Source organism: Pseudochaenichthys georgianus, chromosome 17 (genome assembly GCF_902827115.2).
Source record: "Pseudochaenichthys georgianus chromosome 17, fPseGeo1.2, whole genome shotgun sequence".
Classification (NCBI taxonomy): Eukaryota; Metazoa; Chordata; class Actinopteri; order Perciformes; family Channichthyidae; genus Pseudochaenichthys; species Pseudochaenichthys georgianus.
This window is the reverse complement of record NC_047519.1, coordinates 35,541,808-35,563,916: the sequence shown is the minus strand read 5'-3', so window position 1 is coordinate 35,563,916 and position 22,109 is coordinate 35,541,808. Positions and strand designations below refer to the sequence as shown.

General features: G+C 43.8%; 3 protein-coding genes across 4 annotated transcripts in view; 2 read left to right on the top strand and 1 right to left on the bottom strand.

Moving 5' to 3' along the window:
* LOC117461734 (SLAM family member 7-like) overlaps positions 1-15,984 on the top strand; it is a 45,374-nt gene extending 29,390 nt beyond the window's left edge. For both annotated transcript variants that reach the window (XM_034103622.2, XM_034103625.2), the window contains one exon: positions 6,326-15,984. The gene's annotated coding sequence lies outside the window, so the exon portion shown is untranslated. The remainder of the gene's footprint in view (positions 1-6,325) is intronic.
* The window catches only part of LOC117461733 (SLAM family member 7-like), a 69,205-nt gene extending 47,698 nt beyond the window's left edge, over positions 1-21,507 (bottom strand). The window contains exon 1 of the mRNA XM_034103619.2: positions 21,445-21,507. The gene's annotated coding sequence lies outside the window, so the exon portion shown is untranslated. The remainder of the gene's footprint in view (positions 1-21,444) is intronic.
* LOC139435640 (uncharacterized) lies at positions 6,504-15,984 on the top strand. The gene is made up of 2 exons (XM_071206371.1): positions 6,504-6,548; positions 7,146-15,984. Exon 2 carries the CDS (start codon positions 7,472-7,474, stop codon positions 8,402-8,404), a length of 933 nt encoding a protein of 310 aa, XP_071062472.1. The 5' UTR covers positions 6,504-6,548; positions 7,146-7,471; the 3' UTR covers positions 8,405-15,984.
* Positions 21,508-22,109: the final 602 nt, after the last annotated feature.

Sequence of the window (22,109 nt, the reverse complement as noted above, 5' to 3'; positions counted from 1 at the left end):
GACCCCGGGCCGTCCGCCCGAGACCCCTTCCGGGTCCTCCGCTGTCAGCCCAAGCCCGTCCTCCAGACCCCCTCCACCCACCCTGTTGGCCTCAGTTTTGTGTCCCTCCTCCAGTCCCCCTCCACCCACCCTGCTGGATTTTTTTGGGACGTCTGGGATCTGTCCCTTGAGGGGGGGGGTACTGTCAAGATTTGTCTGTGTTGTGTTTTGTCTTGTCTTTTTCTGTCTTTGGTTTCCTGTTTTGTTTTGAAAAGTGTTCACCTCCTGTTTGCCTGTTGCCTTCTGTCTGTTCTCCTCCCTCCTCACCTGTGTCTTGTTTGCATGATTAGTCTTGTGTGTATTTAAGTTCTGGTTTTTCTGTCTGTCTTTGTCGGTTCGTCTTGTGTTATGACCTGGTCTTCGGTGAGTGTTCTGTTCTGTCTTTGTTTAGAGCAGGGGTGCCCAACCTTTTTTGAACCGAGAGCTACTTTTAAAGTTGCCAGTCTGCCGAGATCTACCAGTCCAAATAGAGAGGCGTAGCCATTACTGACAGCCTACTACCAGGTAAATACACACTTCTACTTGTATAAAACTGACCTTCGTACGATTAATACTTCATAAAATACTGCAGATCCTTTATCTTTCCTCTTTCTAATCTACACACATACAAGTATTTAACTGAAGTTACACAACAGTGTTGTTGATACAGAGTTGGAATTTATTCACACGTCACATACTACAGTGGGTAATGTTTTCAATAAACATTGAACAGTGCTGCCACATATGACACAGGAAAAAAGAAAAGACGCTGAACCCTTTCTTTGCCATTATATAAAAATAGTGTTGCTACAAAAGTATAAATGAGGCTTACTAATAAGACAACTCAGACCTGAAGCTACACAGGAATCTGCTGCCAACGTGCAATAAGAGACAAAATTAATAGAATCAAACCCTTTTTTTGTTGTATTTTAGTCGAGTATACAAATAAATGCCTTTAAAATAGGCACTACTACTACAACACTAGTTTCTTAACCTGAATTGATAATAGACTATAATCAATTTAAACAGAACAGATCTTAATGTTTGCATTCTTATACCATTTTGTACAATAATTATAATGAATAAGTTCAAACAAACTAAAACTTAGAGCTGATTAATAACGGTATGTAACTTGAGTTTTTATTGTATCAAAAACCTGTTGAAATGCTACTGTTATTTTTACTGTCCCCAAAAGCGCGTCGGCAGCCTCCAGGAATGCTTCTTTCACAACTTCGCTGTCTTTGAAAGACTTCATGTGTATGGAGTTAGATTTGGGTCAATATTCTAGCGCGTAAAACAAGCTACTCACGAGCGGAAAATGTGCTTTTACACGCGCATAAAATGACCCTCGCGCGCAGATTAAACCCCCGCGAGCGGCTCTGCGCCCGCGAGTGGCTCTGCGCTCGCTCGTGAGAGAGACAGCCTTCTTGCTCGCTCGCGGGAGTGTCAGCCTCGCGGAGTCTGTCTACGCGCGCGTGAAAAGTTTCTGGGATTTTGGAGCGGAGCCACTGGATTTTGATTGACAGCTGCAAGAAAACCCGAAGTTGCCAGGTTTGATAAATGCCTGCACTACCAAGAGCCGAGGAGTGACGGCAGCAAAATCAGTTGGACGAGATTGAATGGTAAAATTGTCCATAAAAAACTATTATATTCGTAAAGTGTACAGCTAATATATATATATATATATATATATAACAATTTATTTTATATAAAACAATATATTTTTGAGTGGGCTGTATCTGTCGAAAATTGCTAGCTACTGTCTGCTGTACACTCTTAGAAGGGATGTGTCAAATATGACACAACATGTGTTGAATTTCAACACACCTACAGAGTGTGCTCAGGGACAACACGTGTTGTGTTTATTTATGTGTAAATCATTTTTACACACAAAATGTGTTACATGCCCCTAACACACAATGTGCACATTTTACACATTGTGTGTCATAAATGTGTAACCAAGATGAACACACTCATTTGTTATTTCTGCACATTTTGTGTTATATTTCTTTAACCAGAATTAACATTTGATTGTGTTATATCTGCACATTGTGTGTCAATGACGATTACTGGAAGTACCAGGTGGTGGATATGGTTTTTATTCAAAAAAATTGAATGCAAGAATAAATTCATTGGACATTTATTTACAAGGATTTCATTAGCACAATATGTCATTAAGAAAATAATTGTTAACATTTAAAAACATTAATATTTTTCTAATTCATCAAATGTTGACAGAATAGATCATTCATAAAATCACACCTAAAAAAACCTTATACCTTGGTTAAAACAAACTTAATCTTCAGAAAACTATTGTTGTAAATGACTTTCAGCTGAGGGAATATAGTGATGAGACTCTTCACAAGGACCACCTTTTCAGTGTTGGATGGATAATTAAGGATTAAAATGAATGACAAGTGAGCTATTTATTTTTTATTTTTCAAAAAGAATACAAAAAGTTCTAGCATACAAATATTACAAATGCGTGATAATAAAGCAATTGGTTATAAAGAATGTCCTTTTGTATCAAGCAAATAATTTTTTACAACCAATATATCACTTAAATGCAACACTTATATATACACATATGGACCACTTTACCATTCAATCTCGTCCAACTGATTTTGCTGCCGTCTCTCCTCGGCTCTTGGTAGTTCAGGCATTTATCAAACCTGGCAACCCCGGGTTTCCTTGCAGCTGTCAATCAAAGTCCAGTGGCTCCGCCCCAAAGTGCCAGAAACTTTTCACGCGCGCGTAGACAGACTCCGCGAGGCTGACACTCCCGCGAGCGAGCAAGAAGGCTGTTTCTCTCGCGAGCGAGCGCAGAGCCACTCGCGGGCGCAGAGCCGCTCGCGGGGGTTTAATCTGCGTGCGAGGGTCATTTTATGCGCGTGTAAAAGCACATTTTCAGCTCGTGAGTAGCTTGTTTTACGCGCTAGAATATTGACCCAAATCTGACTCCATACATGTGTTTCTCAAGAACGTGACTGACACGATAAGATGCTCTGGAGCAGCCTTGCTCTTGTTGTTGGGCCTGGTGAAAATGGACTGCTGCGCATTTAGCTGTCCTCTCATGCCCCTCCCCTTTTTGGAGCGTAGGGCAGAATTAGGAGGGAATTCCGTCTCGTAGCGTTTGTGCACTGTTTTGAAATGCCGCTCCTAAATGACCCTTCTTCGATAAAGCCACGCTCGCATTGCAGATGAGACAGATGGACTTTGAATTGGAATAGATACAAAAAAAATCATCCTCCCACTCGGAGTGAAAATGATATATTTGGGGCTTTTTTGCTTCTGCCATTGCGGTCTTGTGTGTGTGCGGACTGTCACTTCTGTTGACACGGACAACGTCAGCGAAGCGAACTAGTGCCCACTGTCCACAAGCCACGCCCCGACACATGGGGTCACGCCGGCCAATCACAAAGCTTTGATGCGTTCAAGTGCATTATTCTGGCACAGGAAGATTATGTTATAGGACATTAACGATACAACTGAATATTGTTGTTCTATTTTTAGACACATCTCGCGATCGACTGGGAATCTCCCCGCGATCGACCGGTCGATCGCGATCGACTGGTTGGGCACCCCTGGTTTATAGTATAGCCTTGAAATAAAGGAGATATTTTTGACACTTTAATCTGCATTTGGGTCCTGCTTCCTGCACTCACCGTAACACTAACATTATCAAACTAATATGGAACAGTTCTTCGTAGCCCTTTTTAATTTTTCAGAGGGGAGTACGGAGAATGTGAAAGTTATATTGTATGTGACAGAAAATGATTTTACTCTGATGGGAATGTGTGCCATTATTGAGGGTGAATATTATGACATGTTGGAAATTGAATGTAAATGTTAAATTGTATTGAATTAATATCGAGCCCTGGAATGTAAATAGTGTTTAAGAGAGAGGAAAAAGAGATACACCTCTCTAAAAAAGCGCTTTAATAAAAGGTGATTTTGTGTTTTAAAGGCAAAGTCGAATCATGTCATGGAAAGCGAGTATGGACACAGGCGGATTTCAAAGAAATGAGCAATGATCCTTTTCTGAGAGGAAACTGACAAAACGCTGCGACACTTCCACATACAGCACATTAGCAGAATTAAGTCGTTTGTTATAGTTCTCTTTGTCGTTTATGAGCTTTATTTATGTGAATCAAAAGGTAAGAACATCAACTTGTTTTGTTCTCCGAGTCAAAGTTGCTGTATTGTAGCACTACTTAAACAATATAAGATTAGAAACGTAATGTTTTTTTTAAACTTATATTTCAAATATAGGTAGTATTTAGACATGTATACAATTATTAGTTATCTGCTTATCGTCATTTAATAAAGCAGTCATGCTAATTAAATGTAAAATTGTATGTAGATATTTTGATACATACACTTATGTCGGTTGAAACCACACCCAGGCACAAAGTCCTGGTGATGTAAAGGGAATATATCTTCAGTGTCAGTGAATGTAAAATACAGCAGAAACTTGAACTAAAATCTCCAGTCATTAGGATTATTAAATAGTATCTATACTTTTATGAATATGTTGATCCATACGAAGATTAACATTTTATTTTAAACACTTTTGTGTGGCGGGACGCACTCTTTCAGTCCTTTCAAGTAACAGTTTAGATATTTCCATATTTTATAGTTTAGTTGTCAGCATAATGAACCTGGAAATGTTGAGTCCATCAAAGTTTTATGATAGAAATGTGTAGTCCCCAGCACATAGAAACTGCCAGATTAAAACTTGCATATGTTTGGCAATTTGCACAATTAGAATAAATTGCGTTAATTAAAATAAACGTACTATGTAAACAATAGCTACAAAAAACTCTTGGCCGATTTGGAAAAACTTGGATTGGTTTGGCAGTTATTGAGGACGCTGAATCCATTCCTGACAGTTTCAGGATCAAAAGTGGCAGTTTCAACCAGAAAGTGGAAATATATGTACTCTTGGTGGCTGATTTTGACCATGAGCTGCGATCATCATAGAGAGCATGAGAGGGAAAGTAATGAAGCTCAGCGCAAATTCAGACAGGAAGACCCATCACTCCGTATTGCACGTCATGGCAATACTCGCTCCTTTCACTAGATGAGAGAGAGCGCCACTCCTTAGCCAACCTATCACTTCCCTCCATTCACAAGCCTAATTATCGCACCTGTTAATCCCTCTATATATGCTCTCCCCTTTTTTATCAGCTGTCTTTCAGGTGTCAACGCGCAACGGTAGTGCAAACAAACCTCCGCGTACGACAAAACTAACCTCAAAGATGTCCAATTCGGACGATTTCGAGGACGAACTCTTCCAGGAGGATCTCAATCCCAGCCCTGACGCTCCGCCCGAGGCAGCTTCCCCCTCCTCAGGCTACCGGCGCCCGAGCACCAGTGCGGGTTCCCGCAGTAGCTCTCATTCAGCAGAGGCAGATCTCCTCACTCTTCAACTGCAGCAGAAGGGCATTTCCCCAGCCCCAGGTACTCTCTCCCAGCTTCGCGAGCTCTCAGACCAAGTAGCAGGCGCCGTCCCCCAGCTCACGCCAGCAGCTCCAGCCGGCCCCTCCGACAGATCGCGGTGCGGCCGAGGCCGCGGGGGTAAGAGGACAAGGAAGTCGCCCCCCCCCAGTAGCTCATCCGTCCAAAAAGTCAACTTCCTCCCAGGCTCGCACCATCGCTGACCAGCCTGGAAGCACCTTAAACCAGCCTGGGCTCATAGATACCAGCTTGGCCAACACCCTGCAATCCCTGGCCAAATCCATGCAACAAATCGACGCTCGCCTTCAGTCTATGGAAAGGGCAGCAGCCAGAGCCTCCACTTCATCAACTCACAGGGCTGCGCTTCCGGCCATGGCGCCTGTAGTGGAAATTTTTATTATTATCATCCTTATTATTATCCTAATTATGTCTTTCAAATGTTTAAACCAAATGCTTCTTATTTCCTGATATATTCTTACCATTATTATATATCTCTTCTTCCTCTCCTTCAAGGCCAAAGAGATGCTTTGGCTACTAAGAGACTCACACAGACACATCACGGACTTCCCTGCTCTGAGAACCGTTATGCTATCTACTCAAGGCCACTGGGTGTCTCATCAACAATCTGACTGTGTGAACCCAGATTGTTCTCTTTCCCACTCCTTTTCTTATATAACCTCTGTTTATTCATTGTTCTGCGCACTCTCGGGCAGACTTTCCATACTCTGCCCGACCGGTGACAATATATTATTATGTCGTGTATTTGAAGCTTCAAATAAATAACCAAAAGACAGCTTTGCTTGATTCACCATTTATTTGTTTTGATCATTTGACTTGTACTCTCCAGAGCCGTGTTTGGGAGCCAGATTTCCATAACAAATGGCGTTGTCGGCAGGATCTCTGTATGTTTGATCGGGGAAACCTCTGGACGCTGGTGGGTTGCTCCGGGATCTTTTGGTCTTCCTCTACCTCGACGGAAAAAAAAACGTACGGGATGAGGGGACCAGCGTGAGGGGTGGAACCGATTGACTTCACGAGATCCAACGAACTCAAAGGGCTTTCAATACTCGGTGAGATGTGCAAAGTCTAAATTGTTTAAAGTTAAACGTAATTAAAACTCCATGACATCAGGAGAGGGACTGCTCGAAAACAGAGATATTTGGCATATCTAGCATCGACGGATGAAAAATAGTGTTTTGGTGACACGGAGTGTTTTGGTGACACTTTAAAAGACTTTGCTATGGGGGCAAAGCAGGGGAGGGGGTATGTACAGCCTCCTGAGGGTCCGATAGTTGATGTCATGCGAGCAAAATATGGTGAAGAAAGTCTGGCTAAATTAAATATATGGACGGAAATGTTCGGATTTCCTCAGGGAGGTTCTTTGAGTAAATTAAAAATCAAAAACCTAAGGGATAAATTACAAGAGTGTGAAGATGGAATGAAGAAGAAGAGTACAATTAAAGTAAAAGACTTAGAGAAACTAGACACTCATAGAAAGTGTGTAAAATACTGGGAGGATGAAGCAGAGTGCCGTGAAAGAAGGCAATTGGCCGCGGCAATAAAAAAGATACAGGCTGAGGATAAAAGTGCAAAGGAAGAGAACAAGTGTTTTGTGTTTCCTCCTCAACATAAACTACCACAAGCTTCCCTCTATCCTCTGTTCACAGGCGTGCGGGACCCTCTCCTCGACTCAGGATTTCCATTCCCTCCTCCACCTCTCCATCTGCTGCCTGCTGAGGAGGCTCTTGGAGGGGCTGCTGCTGCTGTCAACATACCAGACGCCGCTGGAGAAGCTGCACAGCAGGACAGACAGAAAAAGGAAAGAGACGAAGAGAGAAAAGAAAATGAAGAAGAAGAAGCAAGACTGAAAAAGATCCAGGACAAGAGAGAGAAAAAGGAGAGAGACGCGAAGGAAGCTGAACTCTACAAAAAAGGACGCCTCCGCTACCAGAACGACCAGGAGGACGAGGAGAATATTACTGTCGCCTGTCCTATGATACAGGTGGCCGGACCTGATGGTCCTGCATTAGTCTATCGCCCATGGACCATAGCAGAGATGAAGGAGATATCAAGAGATCACCTGCCAGATGTTGAGTTAGGAGGTGCTAAATTCGCTGCAGCACTTCTCATGTTCTGTAGACAATTCACCCCTACCATGCCGGAGATAAAGACATTGTTGACTCTGAAAATGGGTCCGACACACGTCAGCCACTTCACCGAAATACTGAGAGGTCAACAGCACATGACAAAACCCGAGTGGGATGATGAGCTGAACGCTACCTACCGTGATGTTTTGGGCCGCCTAGAGACTGCAATAACTAAAAAATTCCCCGTCAAAGTCGACATGGCAAGAATCTATGCATGTAAGCAGAACCCGGAGGAAACAGTAAATGACTATTACCACCGCTTAGAACAAGTGTTCAAGGAGAATAGCGGGGTTATCAAACAAGAGCCGGGGGCCGAGCCACAAACAGAGGTGGGAGTGTGGGAGACACACCTCAGCAACGCTTTCCTCAACGGCCTATCCCCGGCTATCTCTGCATCGGTGCGAAACTCCTGCATTGGCGTACTGGACGGTGCCCGGCTGGAAGAAATTCGCCGACATGCCGTGCATGCCGAGAAACGGCTCTCAGAAGAAAAGGCCAGTGAAGAAAAGAAACGCCGGGACCGCAAAGACAAGGCCCAGCTGACCATGGTCCAGGCTGTCACAACCACCTGGACCCAAGGTGAGGGCCAGGGCAGAGGGAACCGGGGGGGTTTTCGTGGCCAGGGAGGAAAAGGCAGAGGACGGGGAAGAGACCGCAATAATCGCTGTTTTAACTGCGGAGAGACGGGTCATCAGATCGCTGACTGCCCACACGAGAAGCAGAAAAAGAACTTTCGCTCGGATAAATTGGATCATAACAGACAAAATTCTTCGAACTGACGGAGGGAGAGAGTGGAGGAGGTGGAGGTTCGGTTCGAGGAGACGGACCCCGTGCCAACCACATCAAACCAGGGAAGTGACACACACACACACATCATACACGCGATTGAGAAATTGGAAGAATTAGAGAAAATGTCTGTGATTAAAGAGGGTACATATTTGAAATATGACACGGAAAAAGCATTTGAGAAATTTCCCACACTGACCTTAGCTATAATGGGGGTTGATATTACATTTCTGGTTGATTCCGGTGCTACGCACTCTGTGCTAAAAAGGGCAGATCTGCCAGATTGCAAATTTAGTGGAAGATTCATTCACTCGATAGGAGCAGGGGGGGTAACGGTGAAGGAGAAGTTTTCGATACCACTTCAGTGTAAAGATAACGGTGGTGATGATAACCATCCATTTCCAACAACAATCAAACACAGTTTCCTGTTATCATCTGTCTGCCCAATAAATTTACTGGGACGAGATCTGATTCTCCGTTTCGGCTTAGACCTCATTTCCACAAATGAGGGGCTCAAAGTCCGACGACCAACTCCATTGATGGTTCAAAACCCCACATTTGATGGTAAAGAATTACTAAATGTGTACCAATGGCTGTTAACAACTCCTGACTCTCAGGAGTTGTTGCGTTTGACTCATCAACGTGTTTCCACCTGCTGTGTTCATGGAAACTTCTCATTTGCATTGTACTGCTAATGTTGTTGATAATGATGCATGTAGATACGATGATGAGAGTTTTTTGCAATGTGTGAATGATGAGATCATGCTTAAAACAATGTATTGGAACTCTCTGTGTAGCGCTATCTCTGTTAAACTAACACACACACAAAACCAGCTGCATCAAATCCCAGGGGCGGTCCCACACATTTCACTAGCAAGGGGGGCCACTGACAAATGGAGGGATTTGGGTCCAATCGTTAAAGACTGGGAATCTAGTACTGATTGGACTATCACAGACGACCCGTTGATTGAGTATTCCCCATCACATGACGTGTTTAAGTACAACATTGACTGCTCAGTGCATGTACTGCGTTCTCTGACTCTGACAGGTAATGATGACTATGTTAACCCCGTGGCTGGCCCATCTGGCCCGGAGTTCTCATTTTTCAGTCATATTTCTGAGCTCCCTGATGCGCTAAAAACAGTGCCTCAAACACTGTGGGCAGCTCACAAATATGACGTAGGTTTAATCCGCTCTGCGGAGCCGGTGGTTATCACTCCTAAATCCACGTTCCGTCCAAATCAACCCCAGTATCCATTGAAACGTGAAGCTGTTGATGGCATTCGGCCAGTGTTTACCTCTCTGCTTAAACAAGGGGTCATTATTCCGTGTAACGATTCCCCGGTCCGCACTCCAGTGTTTCCTGTCAAAAAGATCAGAGACAAACCTCCTGACGAGTGGAGATTTGTCCAGGATTTGCGAGCTGTAAATGCAGCGGTTCACGCTCGGGCACCGCTGGTCCCAAATCCGTATCTGATTCTTTCCCAAGTTCCAGCCTCTGCAGCATTTTTTTCTGTCATCGACCTCTCAAATGCATTTTTCAGTGTCCCTGTACACAAAGACAGCCAATTCTGGTTTGCATTTGAATATGATGGTAAACCTTACACTTTTACACGCCTGTGTCAAGGTTATTGTGAATCACCTACTGTGTACAACCAGGCATTGTGTACAAGTTTGGCCTCTCTCCAGGTTTCTAAAGGCACTGCTCTGATCCAGTATGTTGATGATCTTATGATTTGCGCACCTACAGCAGAGCAGTGTGAGGCCGATACTATTGCTTTGTTAATGCACCTCGCAGCCGAAGGCCATAAGGCCAGTTTGTCTAAACTCCAATATGTACAAAAAACAGTTACATTCTTGGGTCATGTCATTTCAGGAGAGGGGAAAACGCTTTCAGATAAGCGGATTTCATCATTGGCTGCTCTGCCAAAACCTGTCACTAAGCGACAGATGATGTCATTTTTGGGTTTTTGTTCATACTGCAGGTCATTCATTCCAAACTATTCTCCAATCGAGTTACCACTGCGTACTATTACATACGTCACTGGTTTGAAACCTACAGATCATCTTATATGGACACCGGAAGCCGACGAAGCCTTCATTAATATGAAGCTGGCTCTACAATCCCCACCGACTCTAAGTCTACCTGATCACACTAAACCTTTCACTCAGGCAGTGGATGAACGACATGGGTGTATGACCTCAGTTCTACTGCAAGATCATGGAGGAAAATAGAGGCCTGTGGCCTATTTCTCCTCCAAGCTAGATCCTGTAGCTGCTGGCCTGCCTAAATGTCTACGTGCAGTGGCTGCTGCTGAGAAAGCGCTCAACTCCTCACGTGACATTGTGGGATATGCACCTTTGACCCTGTTAGTTCCACATGCTGTTTCACTCATCCTCCTTGAACAGAGAACATCACACCTCTCTGCTGCACGTTACCTCAGGTATCACACCTGCCTGTTAGACATGCCTAATGTTTATGTCAAGCGATGTAACACTCTGAATCCAGCGTCTCTTATGCCTTTGCCTGAAGACGGTGAGGAACACGACTGTGTTGCCCTACTTTCCATTGTGTGCACACCTAGACCGGACTTAAAAGACGTTCCTCTGACCAACGCTGACCTCATTTTGTATGTTGATGGGTCTGCCTCTCGCGACCAAGGGGGCACTAATCGGGTGGGTTTTTCTGTTGTTTCAGATTCTGCTGTACTCCGTTCTGGACCGCTTCCATGTCACCTCTCAGCACAAGCAGCAGCGCTCATCGCACTAACTGAAGCCTGCACGTTTGCAGAAGGCAAAACCGTGACTATTTACACTGACTCACGATATGCTTTCGGGGTAGTACACGATTTTGGGGCTATTTGGAAGTGTAGACAATTTCTTAAATCTGATGGCAAACCAGTACTTAACCATGTACTGGTTGCAGGCTTACTAGACGCCATTTTGCTCCCATCTGAGGTTGCAGTCTGTAAATGTGCCGCACACGCAAGCAGTACAGACCCAGTTTCCCTAGGAAATGCGTCTGCTGACTCAGCCGCAAAGGCAGCTGCCCTGATTCCTCTCGCACCTCACGCACACTCATTTGTTAAAATCCCTGTCTCCTCCTTCACTGACAAAATGTCATCACTGACTTCCATGCAGCAGCTAGCTACGCCAGTTGAGAAGGCTCAATGGAAGGCTGCTGGGGCTGTTTTTGACCCAAAATCCAGCATCTGGGTTGGCCCAAATTCTAATCCATGTCTTCCCAGACATTTTTTCCCTCATTTCGCTAAGTTGACACATGGGTGGGATCATGTGTCAAAAGGAGGGATGTTAGAGTCTATAAATCAGGAGTGGTTCACAAGGGGGTTCACAGTAACAGCTCAAAAGCACTGTGAAGCATGCCTAATCTGCATCATGCAAAATTCTGGTAGACCAGTAAAGGTTACAGGACCCGGAGCACATCCACCTCCCACCAGGCCATTTGAGCACCTAATACTGGACTTCATTGAGCTTAGCCCATCAGAGGGTAAGAAGCACTGTCTGGTGGTGGTCGACATGTGGTCCGAATGGGTTGAAGCTTTCCCAGTAAAAGCACAGACAGCAAATGCTGTGGCAAAGGCACTACTGAGGGAAATCATTCCTAGATGGGGACTACCAGACAACATTTCTAGTGACAACGGTTCACATTTTGCTAATGAGGCCATTACGCAGATAGGAGAATACATGGGCATGGACGTCAGAAAGCATTGTGCTTATCACCCGCAGAGTGGGGGTGGGGTGGAAAGAGAGAACGGCACAATCAAAAACAAACTAGCAAAATGCTGTGCAGACACAGGTCTGTCATGGACACAAGCTCTGCCCATTGTGCTGATGTACATGAGGATGCGGAAAAGAACACGGAGTCAACTCAGCCCATTTGAAATCCTTTTTGGGGCTCCTCCACAGATTGGACTCAAGGCTCCAGGATGTCCTCTTCCCTCCACAACTTTGTGTGAGGATGCTATGTTGTCATATTGTGTTAACCTATCATCCACTTTAGCAGACATCCGACGTCAGGTAGCCGCAGCCTTGCCTACCCCTGCCACTGGTCCGCTTCACCGCCTTCAACCCGGCGACTTCGTGCTGGTCAAGGATTTCCGGAGAAAGAGCTGGAAATCCAATCGTTGGCAAGGTCCCTACCAGGTGCTTCTCGTCACCCAGACAGCGGTCAAGGTCGCAGAGAGAGCTACATGGGTCCACGCCAGCCACTGCAAGGTCGTGGTCACAGGAAAGGAGAAACGATAGAAACAGATGACAACAAGTGACATGTCCAAGTCACCAACAGATGACAACAAGTGACGTGTCCAAGTCACCAACAGATGACAACAAGTGACGTGTCCGAGTCACCAACAGATGACAACAAGTGACGTGTCCTAGTCACCAACAGATGACAACAAGTGACGTGTCCTAGTCACCAACAGATGACAACAAGTGACGTGTCCGAGTCACCAACAGATGACAACAAGTGACGTGTCCAAGTCACCAACAGATGACAACAAGTGACGTGTCCGAGTCACCAACAGATGACAACAAGTGACGTGCCCAAGTCACCAACAGATGACAACAAGTGACGTGTCCAAGTCACCACCAGCACCACACTTGCACTACATACACCAAAACACACTACACACAAGGTGTCACGAGCGAGTGCCAGCTGAGCGGTTCCATATGCTCTCTGGTTCCTCGTTTGTGTTATCGGTGTGCGAAGTCTGACGGTCCGTGTCACGAAATCGACCGAGAGAATACACTCACACACTCCATGGAACATTTCCCCCTCGTGATGAGGGCTCGGCTGGAGAGACGACAACGCAACCGTGAGCAATGTGAATACTACTGGAGAGCCTGGACAATCATAGAATGGTTCCTCTGCATACTTGCCATGATAGTTGTGTTAGGACTAGTCCTATATGTTATGTATCCAGGGTCAGCACACAGCATGTCAGCCAAAATCGAGGTATCTAAGAGGTACATGGGGAAAGGAGGGTGAACCATATGGGTCGAGGGGCTGGGGAAAGCAGGGCGAACCACATGGGTCGAGGGGCTGGTCAAGACAGGGATTGGTAACATTACTCTAAGGGATGGGGAAGATAGCACAGTGCAGTTAGACCCGTGCGACTACATGCATTGCCCCGACCCTAAGAAACTGGGGGGGGGAAGACGCCTACATTTGCTATGTCGAGAGTGACAGTCACACCGCCACTCACTGCTCGGGGGGCTGGACTTTTGTTTTATGGACCACCGCGCACACCGATTGGGGTTATACCTTATGGGACGACAAAACAAACATCAAAGGGAGATTGTCTATCTCCAAGGTCAATTCATCGAGCCCCGTTATCCTGTTTCAACTACAGGCTGCCCAGATATCAGACAAGGGTTATTTTGTTGTCTGTATGTATGTATCCGGCGCCGACCCGTGTGGCACATTTTACATAGACATCGTGCCCAAAACTCAGACCCCGGAAAAGCGTAAGCAACCTTTGACGCCACTGTTGACATCCATAGGTACATCTACATTTAATCTATACATAGGCGATAACGACCATAGCAACATTGATGTGGGTCAGACCAGTAATGGGATCACCGGTAACGTCTGGTGGCACACTCTGAGATCATTCTTGCAGGCCGCAGGACAAAATGGGTCATGTTATGCATGCACCCTTTTCCCCCAGGACTCATCAATGTCCGTGCCAGTTCGTCCGCGCTCTCTGACCCAGGTTGAACACCTCTGCGCGTTTATGGCTCTGACAAAGCCCATCAAGGGTGAAGACAGCGTAACCGAGTGGCGTTATGCTAGGCAGCTTCCCCCACCATGCAGCAATCGGTCTGACTCCTCTTTGCGTGAATCCACGCTTGACACCACATACGCAAAGTACCAACCCGTCAGCCATGTGCACCCCAGTCATTTGAGAGGGATGAAACACAGCCTCTGCATCCAGAGAGTTTACCACAAAACGTCTCTTACACCACATTATTTTTTCCTAGGCACTACTACTGGTTGTACTCGCATCCTACGGAACACGTGCAGTTACGGTGCTTACAAAATCTCGTATTGTCACATATCTGGTGCCCCTGAGAGAATCCTTTCTAACGTAGCATTCCCAGATGTTAAACATATTTCCCTCCAACTGGCCTGGCCCAGTGATGCTGGGTTTAGCGCGCCAGAAGATTACGTTTGGTTGTGCGGCAACAAGCTCTATCAAGTTCTGGCTCCCCTCTGGATAGGTACATGCACTCTAGTGGATTTGAATCCAGCAGTCACTGTACTCACGTCCTTAATGCACACGACACATCATTACCCAGAGTTCCAACACCCCGACCACCACAAGGTAAAAAGAGATATGACGTCCGCTGGAGCTAAATTCATGGGTGGCCTGTTCCCATGGTGGGGTACAGTAAACAATGCCCATAAAATAGATACCTTACACGTCCGGCTAGAGAATCTGACTTATGAGACGACGCAAGGCTTCCAGGCATTGACCCCATTCATAATAGCCTCTAGGAACATGCTCATGCAGCACCAATTTGCTCTTGACCTTTTGTTCGCCTCAAAGGGTGGCCTGTGTCATGTGATCGGTGACTCCTGTTGCACTTACATTCCCGACGCCACCAAGAACATCACTGACACCGTGCTGCATCTTAACAACCTGTTAGCTGACATGAAAGCTGATGACATATCCAACGCAGGGGGCTGGGACTGGTGGGCCTGGCTTACATCAGGCGGGTGGAAGGCATGGCTGGCTAGTATAGTTACACCCCTGGCGATCATTTTTGGCCTACTAATCAGTTGTACCTGTTTGATTATCCCAATACTGAAGAAGTGCGTTTCCAGCATGGTGTCCTCAGCTTTCGTTCAGTATACTACTATTCCATTACAAGACAATCCTTTGCGCCACAGTGAGATAGATCAGCTAGAATCAGAAGAGTCTGATTCCGATTCATCAATATAATCATGTGTGTATCTCCTCTCTTATGCTTACATTATATTGGAGTCTGTCCTCCACAAAAACAGCCAGTTTTCTATGATATATTTGTGATGTGTTTACTTAAACCAGCGATGGAGTGTATTCATTGATGTGTTATATCAGTCTATCCTATCATTTGTTTTTTTCTATTGATCAAGTATGATCAAAAGGGGAGAATGTAGTGGACATTTTTATTATTATCATCCTTATTATTATCCTAATTATGTCTTTCAAATGTTTAAACCAAATGCTTCTTATTTCCTGATATATTCTTACCATTATTATATATCTCTTCTTCCTCTCCTTCAAGGCCAAAGAGATGCTTTGGCTACTAAGAGACTCACACAGACACATCACGAACTTCCCTGCTCTGAGAACCGTTATGCTATCTACTCAAGGCCATTGGGTGTCTCATCAACAATCTGACTGTGTGAACCCAGATTGTTCTCTTTCCCACTCCTTTTCTTATATAACCTCTGTTTATTCATTGTTCTGCGCACTCTCGGGCAGACTTTCCATACTCTGCCCGACCGGTGACAATATATTATTATGTCGTGTATTTGAAGCTTCAAATAAATAACCAAAAGACAGCTTTGCTTGATTCACCATTTATTTGTTTTGATCATTTGACTTGTACTCTCCAGAGCCGTGTTTGGGAGCCAGATTTCCATAACACGCCGCCGGGGTTAATGCCAGTCCAAGCCCCTACATTCCCTCACAGTGTAGCCTCCCCTCATTCCCTGGCTTCCGCCCTCCCAGTCACCCTTTCCATGCCTGCAACGATGCTCATCCGAGGTCCGTATGTCCCAGGCGCAGCCGGCCTAAGATCCCCGCCCTGCTTCAGAAATCACATGGCGGGAGATTCTTCTGATCATTCACCCCTCCACTCCCTTAATATCACTCGCTTAGCAGCGTCTCATCTACTCACCCAGATCCCGTGCTCTTAGAACTATCTTCCCTTAGGGCTCAAACACATTCTTATTTTATTTTTATTTTTTATTAATAAATAAATAGATACAAAATGCCTATATATAAAAAAAAAAAAAAAAAATTAAATAAAAACGTTGGTAATCACGCATATAACTGGTGGTGGTGTCATTAGCATATCAGCTCACATATCATTGTCATGTTTTATATCTGGATTCTATTGCATCATCAATCTAAGATCACAGACACATTTACACTACAGGTCCTGTCGTGTTACATGGTTATTCAAGTCATGTTCCACGTGGTCTGACCGAAGGGTCTCCGGCTCGAGTGAGCCAGGACGTGACATCCACGCATTTTTATTTTCATGTTTGACCGGAAGGGTCTCAGGCTTGTGAGCCAGGATGTGACATCCACGCATTTTTATTTCACGTTTGGCCGGAAGGGCTTTTACTTTTCATGTTTGACCGGAAGGGTCTCAGGCTCTGTACATGACAACGCTCTGTTTATATGCCTTGTATCTGTCTGCTTTGTTGAATTTGTATTTTAGTTTAGTTTTTATATATGCTTGTATTTTAGTTTAGTTGTTATGTTTTTATATATGCTTTTATCATAATATAAGTATCTCTGTTGAATGTTGTTTTACTGATTGTATTTACCTGTTATTTGAAGTGAATTTTTGTTTTAGGATGACTTTTAACATCTGTCCAGGGACTACAGATGAAAAATAGCCTGTTGGCTAACTCTGGCGCATTTACAGAAATGTCAATTAATGTGCACTGTCCCTGTCAAATAAGTATAAAAAAAAAAAAGGCTTGTGAGCCAGGACGAATCCATCCATGCATTTTCCCACTCTTAGTCCTACGCTAGTCAATAACATGTTTTCTCTGTCCCACCGCAGCTACCTCATAAGGTAAGTAACCCAGTACATCTCAATTCTATATATTTCATTATTTTGGGGATTCATCGGATCGGTTCTCCCTTCCCGAATGATATTCCTGCACAACGGGAAACCCCGTATGTCCGGGATGCCCCGTATGTCCGGGATGCCCCGTACGTCCAGGAAGCCCTGTACGTCCAGGAAGGATGCCCGAGGCATCAGTACGTCTAAATCCCCACATGTATTAACCTCTCATTTCATCCATAGATTTCCACCGCATCCCACAAGGTAAGAATTCTTCACGTTCAGTACTTCATACTTCACTTCTTTTGGGGGTTCATCGGAAACGGTTCTTTCCCTTCCCGAATGATATCCTACAAAACCTGGGCCTAATCGCCAAACACCATTTCGTTCTTTTGTTATAAACTATCATTATGTTTCATTTATATAATGTGACGGATAATAAACATGTATTACATACATCACGTCTCTCCTGATTGAAATGAAGCTCAGCGCAAGTTCAGACAGGAAGACCCATCACTCCGTATTGCACGTCATGGCAATACTCGCTCCTTTCACTAGATGAGAGAGAGCGCCACTCCTTAGCCAACCTATCACTTCCCTCCATTCACAAGCCTAATTATCGCACCTGTTAATCAGTGTTGTAGTGGAGATTTTTTTACTGGGGGGACGCTATTTTAAATTAGGTCATCCCAAACAAGTGCGCACGCGTGCAGTGCACTCACAAAACGGGAAGACAGGTCCACAGAAACTACCGGTATGCTTAGTCCTACTTTACTTACTGTACTGCAAAAAGCAGACGGCGCTGTGCTCAACAGACACACACAGACTCAAAACCATGGACACACTGGCACATACGTTACATAAACAATGTATAGGCCTAAATTGCATAAACTACAGTATTGCAACTAAGCAGACAGCACTGCTTCTCTCTCTCTCTATCTCCACTTTCAAAATCTATTTAAAACTCATAACAAACAAACAAAATTCCCAAAGTTGTCCTGAAATTAACTTATTAAATAAACAAAACGAAAAATATATATAGCCTACTAATTCAAATATTGAATCTGGACTGGAAATTATTCTGATTAGGCCTAGCCTACATTGCAAATAAGCAGACAGCGCTGCTTTTTTCACACACACACACACACACACACACACACACACACACACACACACACACACACACACACACACACACACACACACACACACACACACACACACACACACACACCTTGCGTTTTGAAGACTGATACATCAGATATGGATGAACAAACTTTGCAGCCCAGTTTCCCAGCTTTGCAGTCTATCCACGGGTATGTCTCTTGTTTCCTCCGCCACATCTCCTCCGTCCATACCTCTGGGAAAGGTGAGCTTGAGCTAGCCAGGGGAACGTTGCTAGCGCAGCTAACGTGCACGTTAGCTAGCATTATCCACGTCTTTAGGCGGCTCTTCTGATGATGTACTGTAGTACTAGTAGCAGCTTCACTTGTAGCTTCGGTGCTGCTAGACTCTTTCTTCTTGTGAATTATATTCTTTTTAGAAAATAAGTCAAGTAAAAAATGTTTGCCTGCCATTATAGAGCTTTTTCGTTAGCGTTCTTGAGGGAAAGAGCTGCCGCAAAATCGGCGGGCGGTAAACTGGCCGTGGGTGTGTCACTGACACACCCCCAGCTCATAATTCTTTAAGGAAATCGTTTTTATTATTTTTTATTAATTACTGTGAAATGTATTATGTTTTTGTCATTATTACAACAAATACACACTTGCAACTGATAAGACTGGCAATGATTTTATATTTATTAGACTATTACAAAAAAGATCATGCTCCAAATAAGTGGGGGTACGGCGTACCCCCGCGTCCAACGCCCACTAGACCACTGCTGTTAATCCCTCTATATATGCTCTCCCCTTTTTTATCAGCTGTCTTTCAGGTGTCAACGCGCAACCCTCCTCCACCCCTTCGCCTCCTGCTTTCAACTCCATGCATGCACACACATGCATTTCCAAACATTTGGACTACCTATGTTGCAAATGTATTATCTTTTCAATTTACACACGGCATCTATTGCACGTCTGTCCGTCCTGGGAGAGGGATCCCTCCTCTGTGGCTCTCCCTGAGGTTTCTCCCATTTTTCCCTTTAAACTGGGTTTTCTTCGGAAGTTTTTCCTTGTACGATGTGAGGGTCTAAGGACAGAGGGTGTCGTATTGTCATACTGATATTCTGTACACACTGTGAAGACCACTGAGACAAATGTAACATTCGTGATATTGGGCTATATAAATAAACATTGATTGATCGATTGATTGAACTCAGGACCAAGCTTAACCTTCTCTCTTCCAACCGGACCTAACCACTTATCACCATCACCAGTGTCTAGACCCAGGGGGGTTCATCGGAAACGGTTCTTTCCCTTCCCGAATGATATCCTACAAAACCTGGGCCTAATCGCCAAACACCATTTCGTTCTTTTGTTATAAACTATCATTATGTTTCATTTATATAATGTGACGGATAATAAACATGTATTACATACATCACGTCTCTCCTGATTGAATTATTTTTACTTCGGAAAATTATTTTTCAAATAAATAGATAATCTGTCCAATCCAAATGATTCCTCTAAATCTTTGAAATCGACCTGAAATTAATCAAAATCAACTCGCAGTACAAATATTGGTATATTCATTTAAAATTACCCCCAAACAAATCCACAATTGTCAAAATCGGCCACATAGGCGAAACTGGTCATTATTGCTAATAATAATTATGCTGATTGTGCAAATTGACCAAGTTAGCATCTGGCAGCCTCTCTGTGCTGTGTACCTGAACTATACATTTCTAACATAACACTTTGGTGTTCTCAACATTTCCAGATTCACAATAGGACTCTATGAGCTGGCAACTTTTAACCTTCAGAGTAGATGAAAAACCCAGGAAGTGGTTTGAGACTATTTGATTATGACCAAATGTAGAAAAGGAGTAAATGATTCACCTCTGTCAAATCTGGGGAACAATAGTGTGTGGGAAAAGAGGGGAAACAAATAAGCAAGTTGTAAGAAAGTCCCCTGTTTTGCATTTGAGACCGAATGGAAATAATTTGTCATGTGAAAAATAAACAATACTAAAAGCAAGATTTAAGTTCAACTGATAAACTCCTCTAAACTTCAAGGGTCAAAGCTAATCCAATATTTGTTTAAAGATATGTTCCAACCTTTGATTATTCGTAAGATGAAGGTATTTTATAATTACATGTAGGAATAAAGAAATATTCAGTTTTGCACGAATAAACATATGTGTGATATGTACTGTATGATGTGTCTACTGTTGTCAGTGCTGGGACTCTTGTGTTTGTGCTGAAGGAAGAGGATGTGTGAAAGTCACCAAAGCTGTTGTTCTTGGGGAATTAGATTTATCTTTCTGGAAATGTAATAAAAGTAACATAGTGAGATTCGATTCCAAGGACAAAAAAGTCACTGCTAACTACACTGGAAGGCTTGAGTTTCCTGTGAACAATTTCTCTGTGAAATTAAAGAATCTCCAAGAGGCAGACAGTGGAGTATACTGCTGAAGTGACAAAGTACTAACAGAATACAACGTTAAAGTTCAAGGCAGGTTTGTTAACCTCTCAAACACTGATAGAGTTTCTGTGGTCTTGTTTCTGAAACTCTTCCCCTGCTTCTTCCCTCCTCAGATCGAGCGTCACAACCATGTCAGCTGGACCAACGCCACCATAACAATCAAAGATGTCTGCCCCCAGCATGATGGTAAGACTGAAAGAGAAAATACTTCCTGATAATAACACACAGTTTGGAATTTAAAGTTTAACAAAACGTATTTGTGAATTAATAACCCGCTCCGTCAGGCTGCAGGTGTTAAATGTGAACTTAAAACTAAAACAATTTAATTTGAAGAAACTTTAAATTACAAAACGAATTCAGTACATCGTGTTTTACGCATATAATGTGCAGTTGGTCTCGTATATAGAACCTTTATATAAACCTTTGAACTTGAATATTTGTACAAATACAAAAACACCTGCATATTTGAAGAACAGAATCAACATTAAACCGCCAACATGCTGTTTGACAATGCAGGATGCATATCGACAGTCTGTAAAACTCAACTGCACTTTGCAGTGCAAGTATTTTACAATGTAGGACTCAAAGTACTTGCAAACTGTAAAGTACTCAAACTGCTATCCAAATAAAGTAATACCTGAGTTGCTGCTTCCACTCAGTTGTGCGTCTCCGTCTGGATCTCTGTGTTAGTCTTGAAATGAAACTCTCTTTGTTGTGTTTCAGATCCAGAGGGGTTATCTGTGTGCCTGGTGAAGACGTGTGTGTTCTCTGTGGGTCTGATCATCATGCTGTCATCACGGTTCATCTCATGGAGAAGCTCAACGAGAACAAATAATCTCAGAGTTCTGGTTCCAAACCGGGGGTAGGGGGACCTCTAGGGGTAGTTGGGGGGATTGCAGAAACAGTATGTCACTCTTTTCTAGAAAAACTTAGGAAAGTGGGTTTGTTTGACAGGTGAGTCCCTGTTGTATTTCTATTGTGCATGCAGAAGGCCTGGGGTACAACATGTCTGCTGCTGATTTGATGATATTTCACTGATCCACAATTGGTGGATCAGCAAACATGGATATAAATATGTACACTTACAATGTACTGTACATGTGTACTTGGCAAGCTTTTTGGCTAGCAAATCTTGATGTAAACATTGATGCTTTGCAAGGAAAACACAGAAGGCAGCTTTCAAGAAAATGCTGAATATTCCTGTTAATCCAATGATTATATCAAGTAATCTGTTTGTAGGTCAAATCATTTGTGTTGCCTTCAGATTACAGAGATTTCAAAAAACACAAATATCATCTTTAT

What these genes read in the sequence shown, in the direction of transcription:
- LOC139435640 (XM_071206371.1), top strand. Translation starts at nt 7,472, where the DNA reads ATGATACAGGTGGCCGGACCTGATGGTCCTGCATTAGTCTATCGCCCA.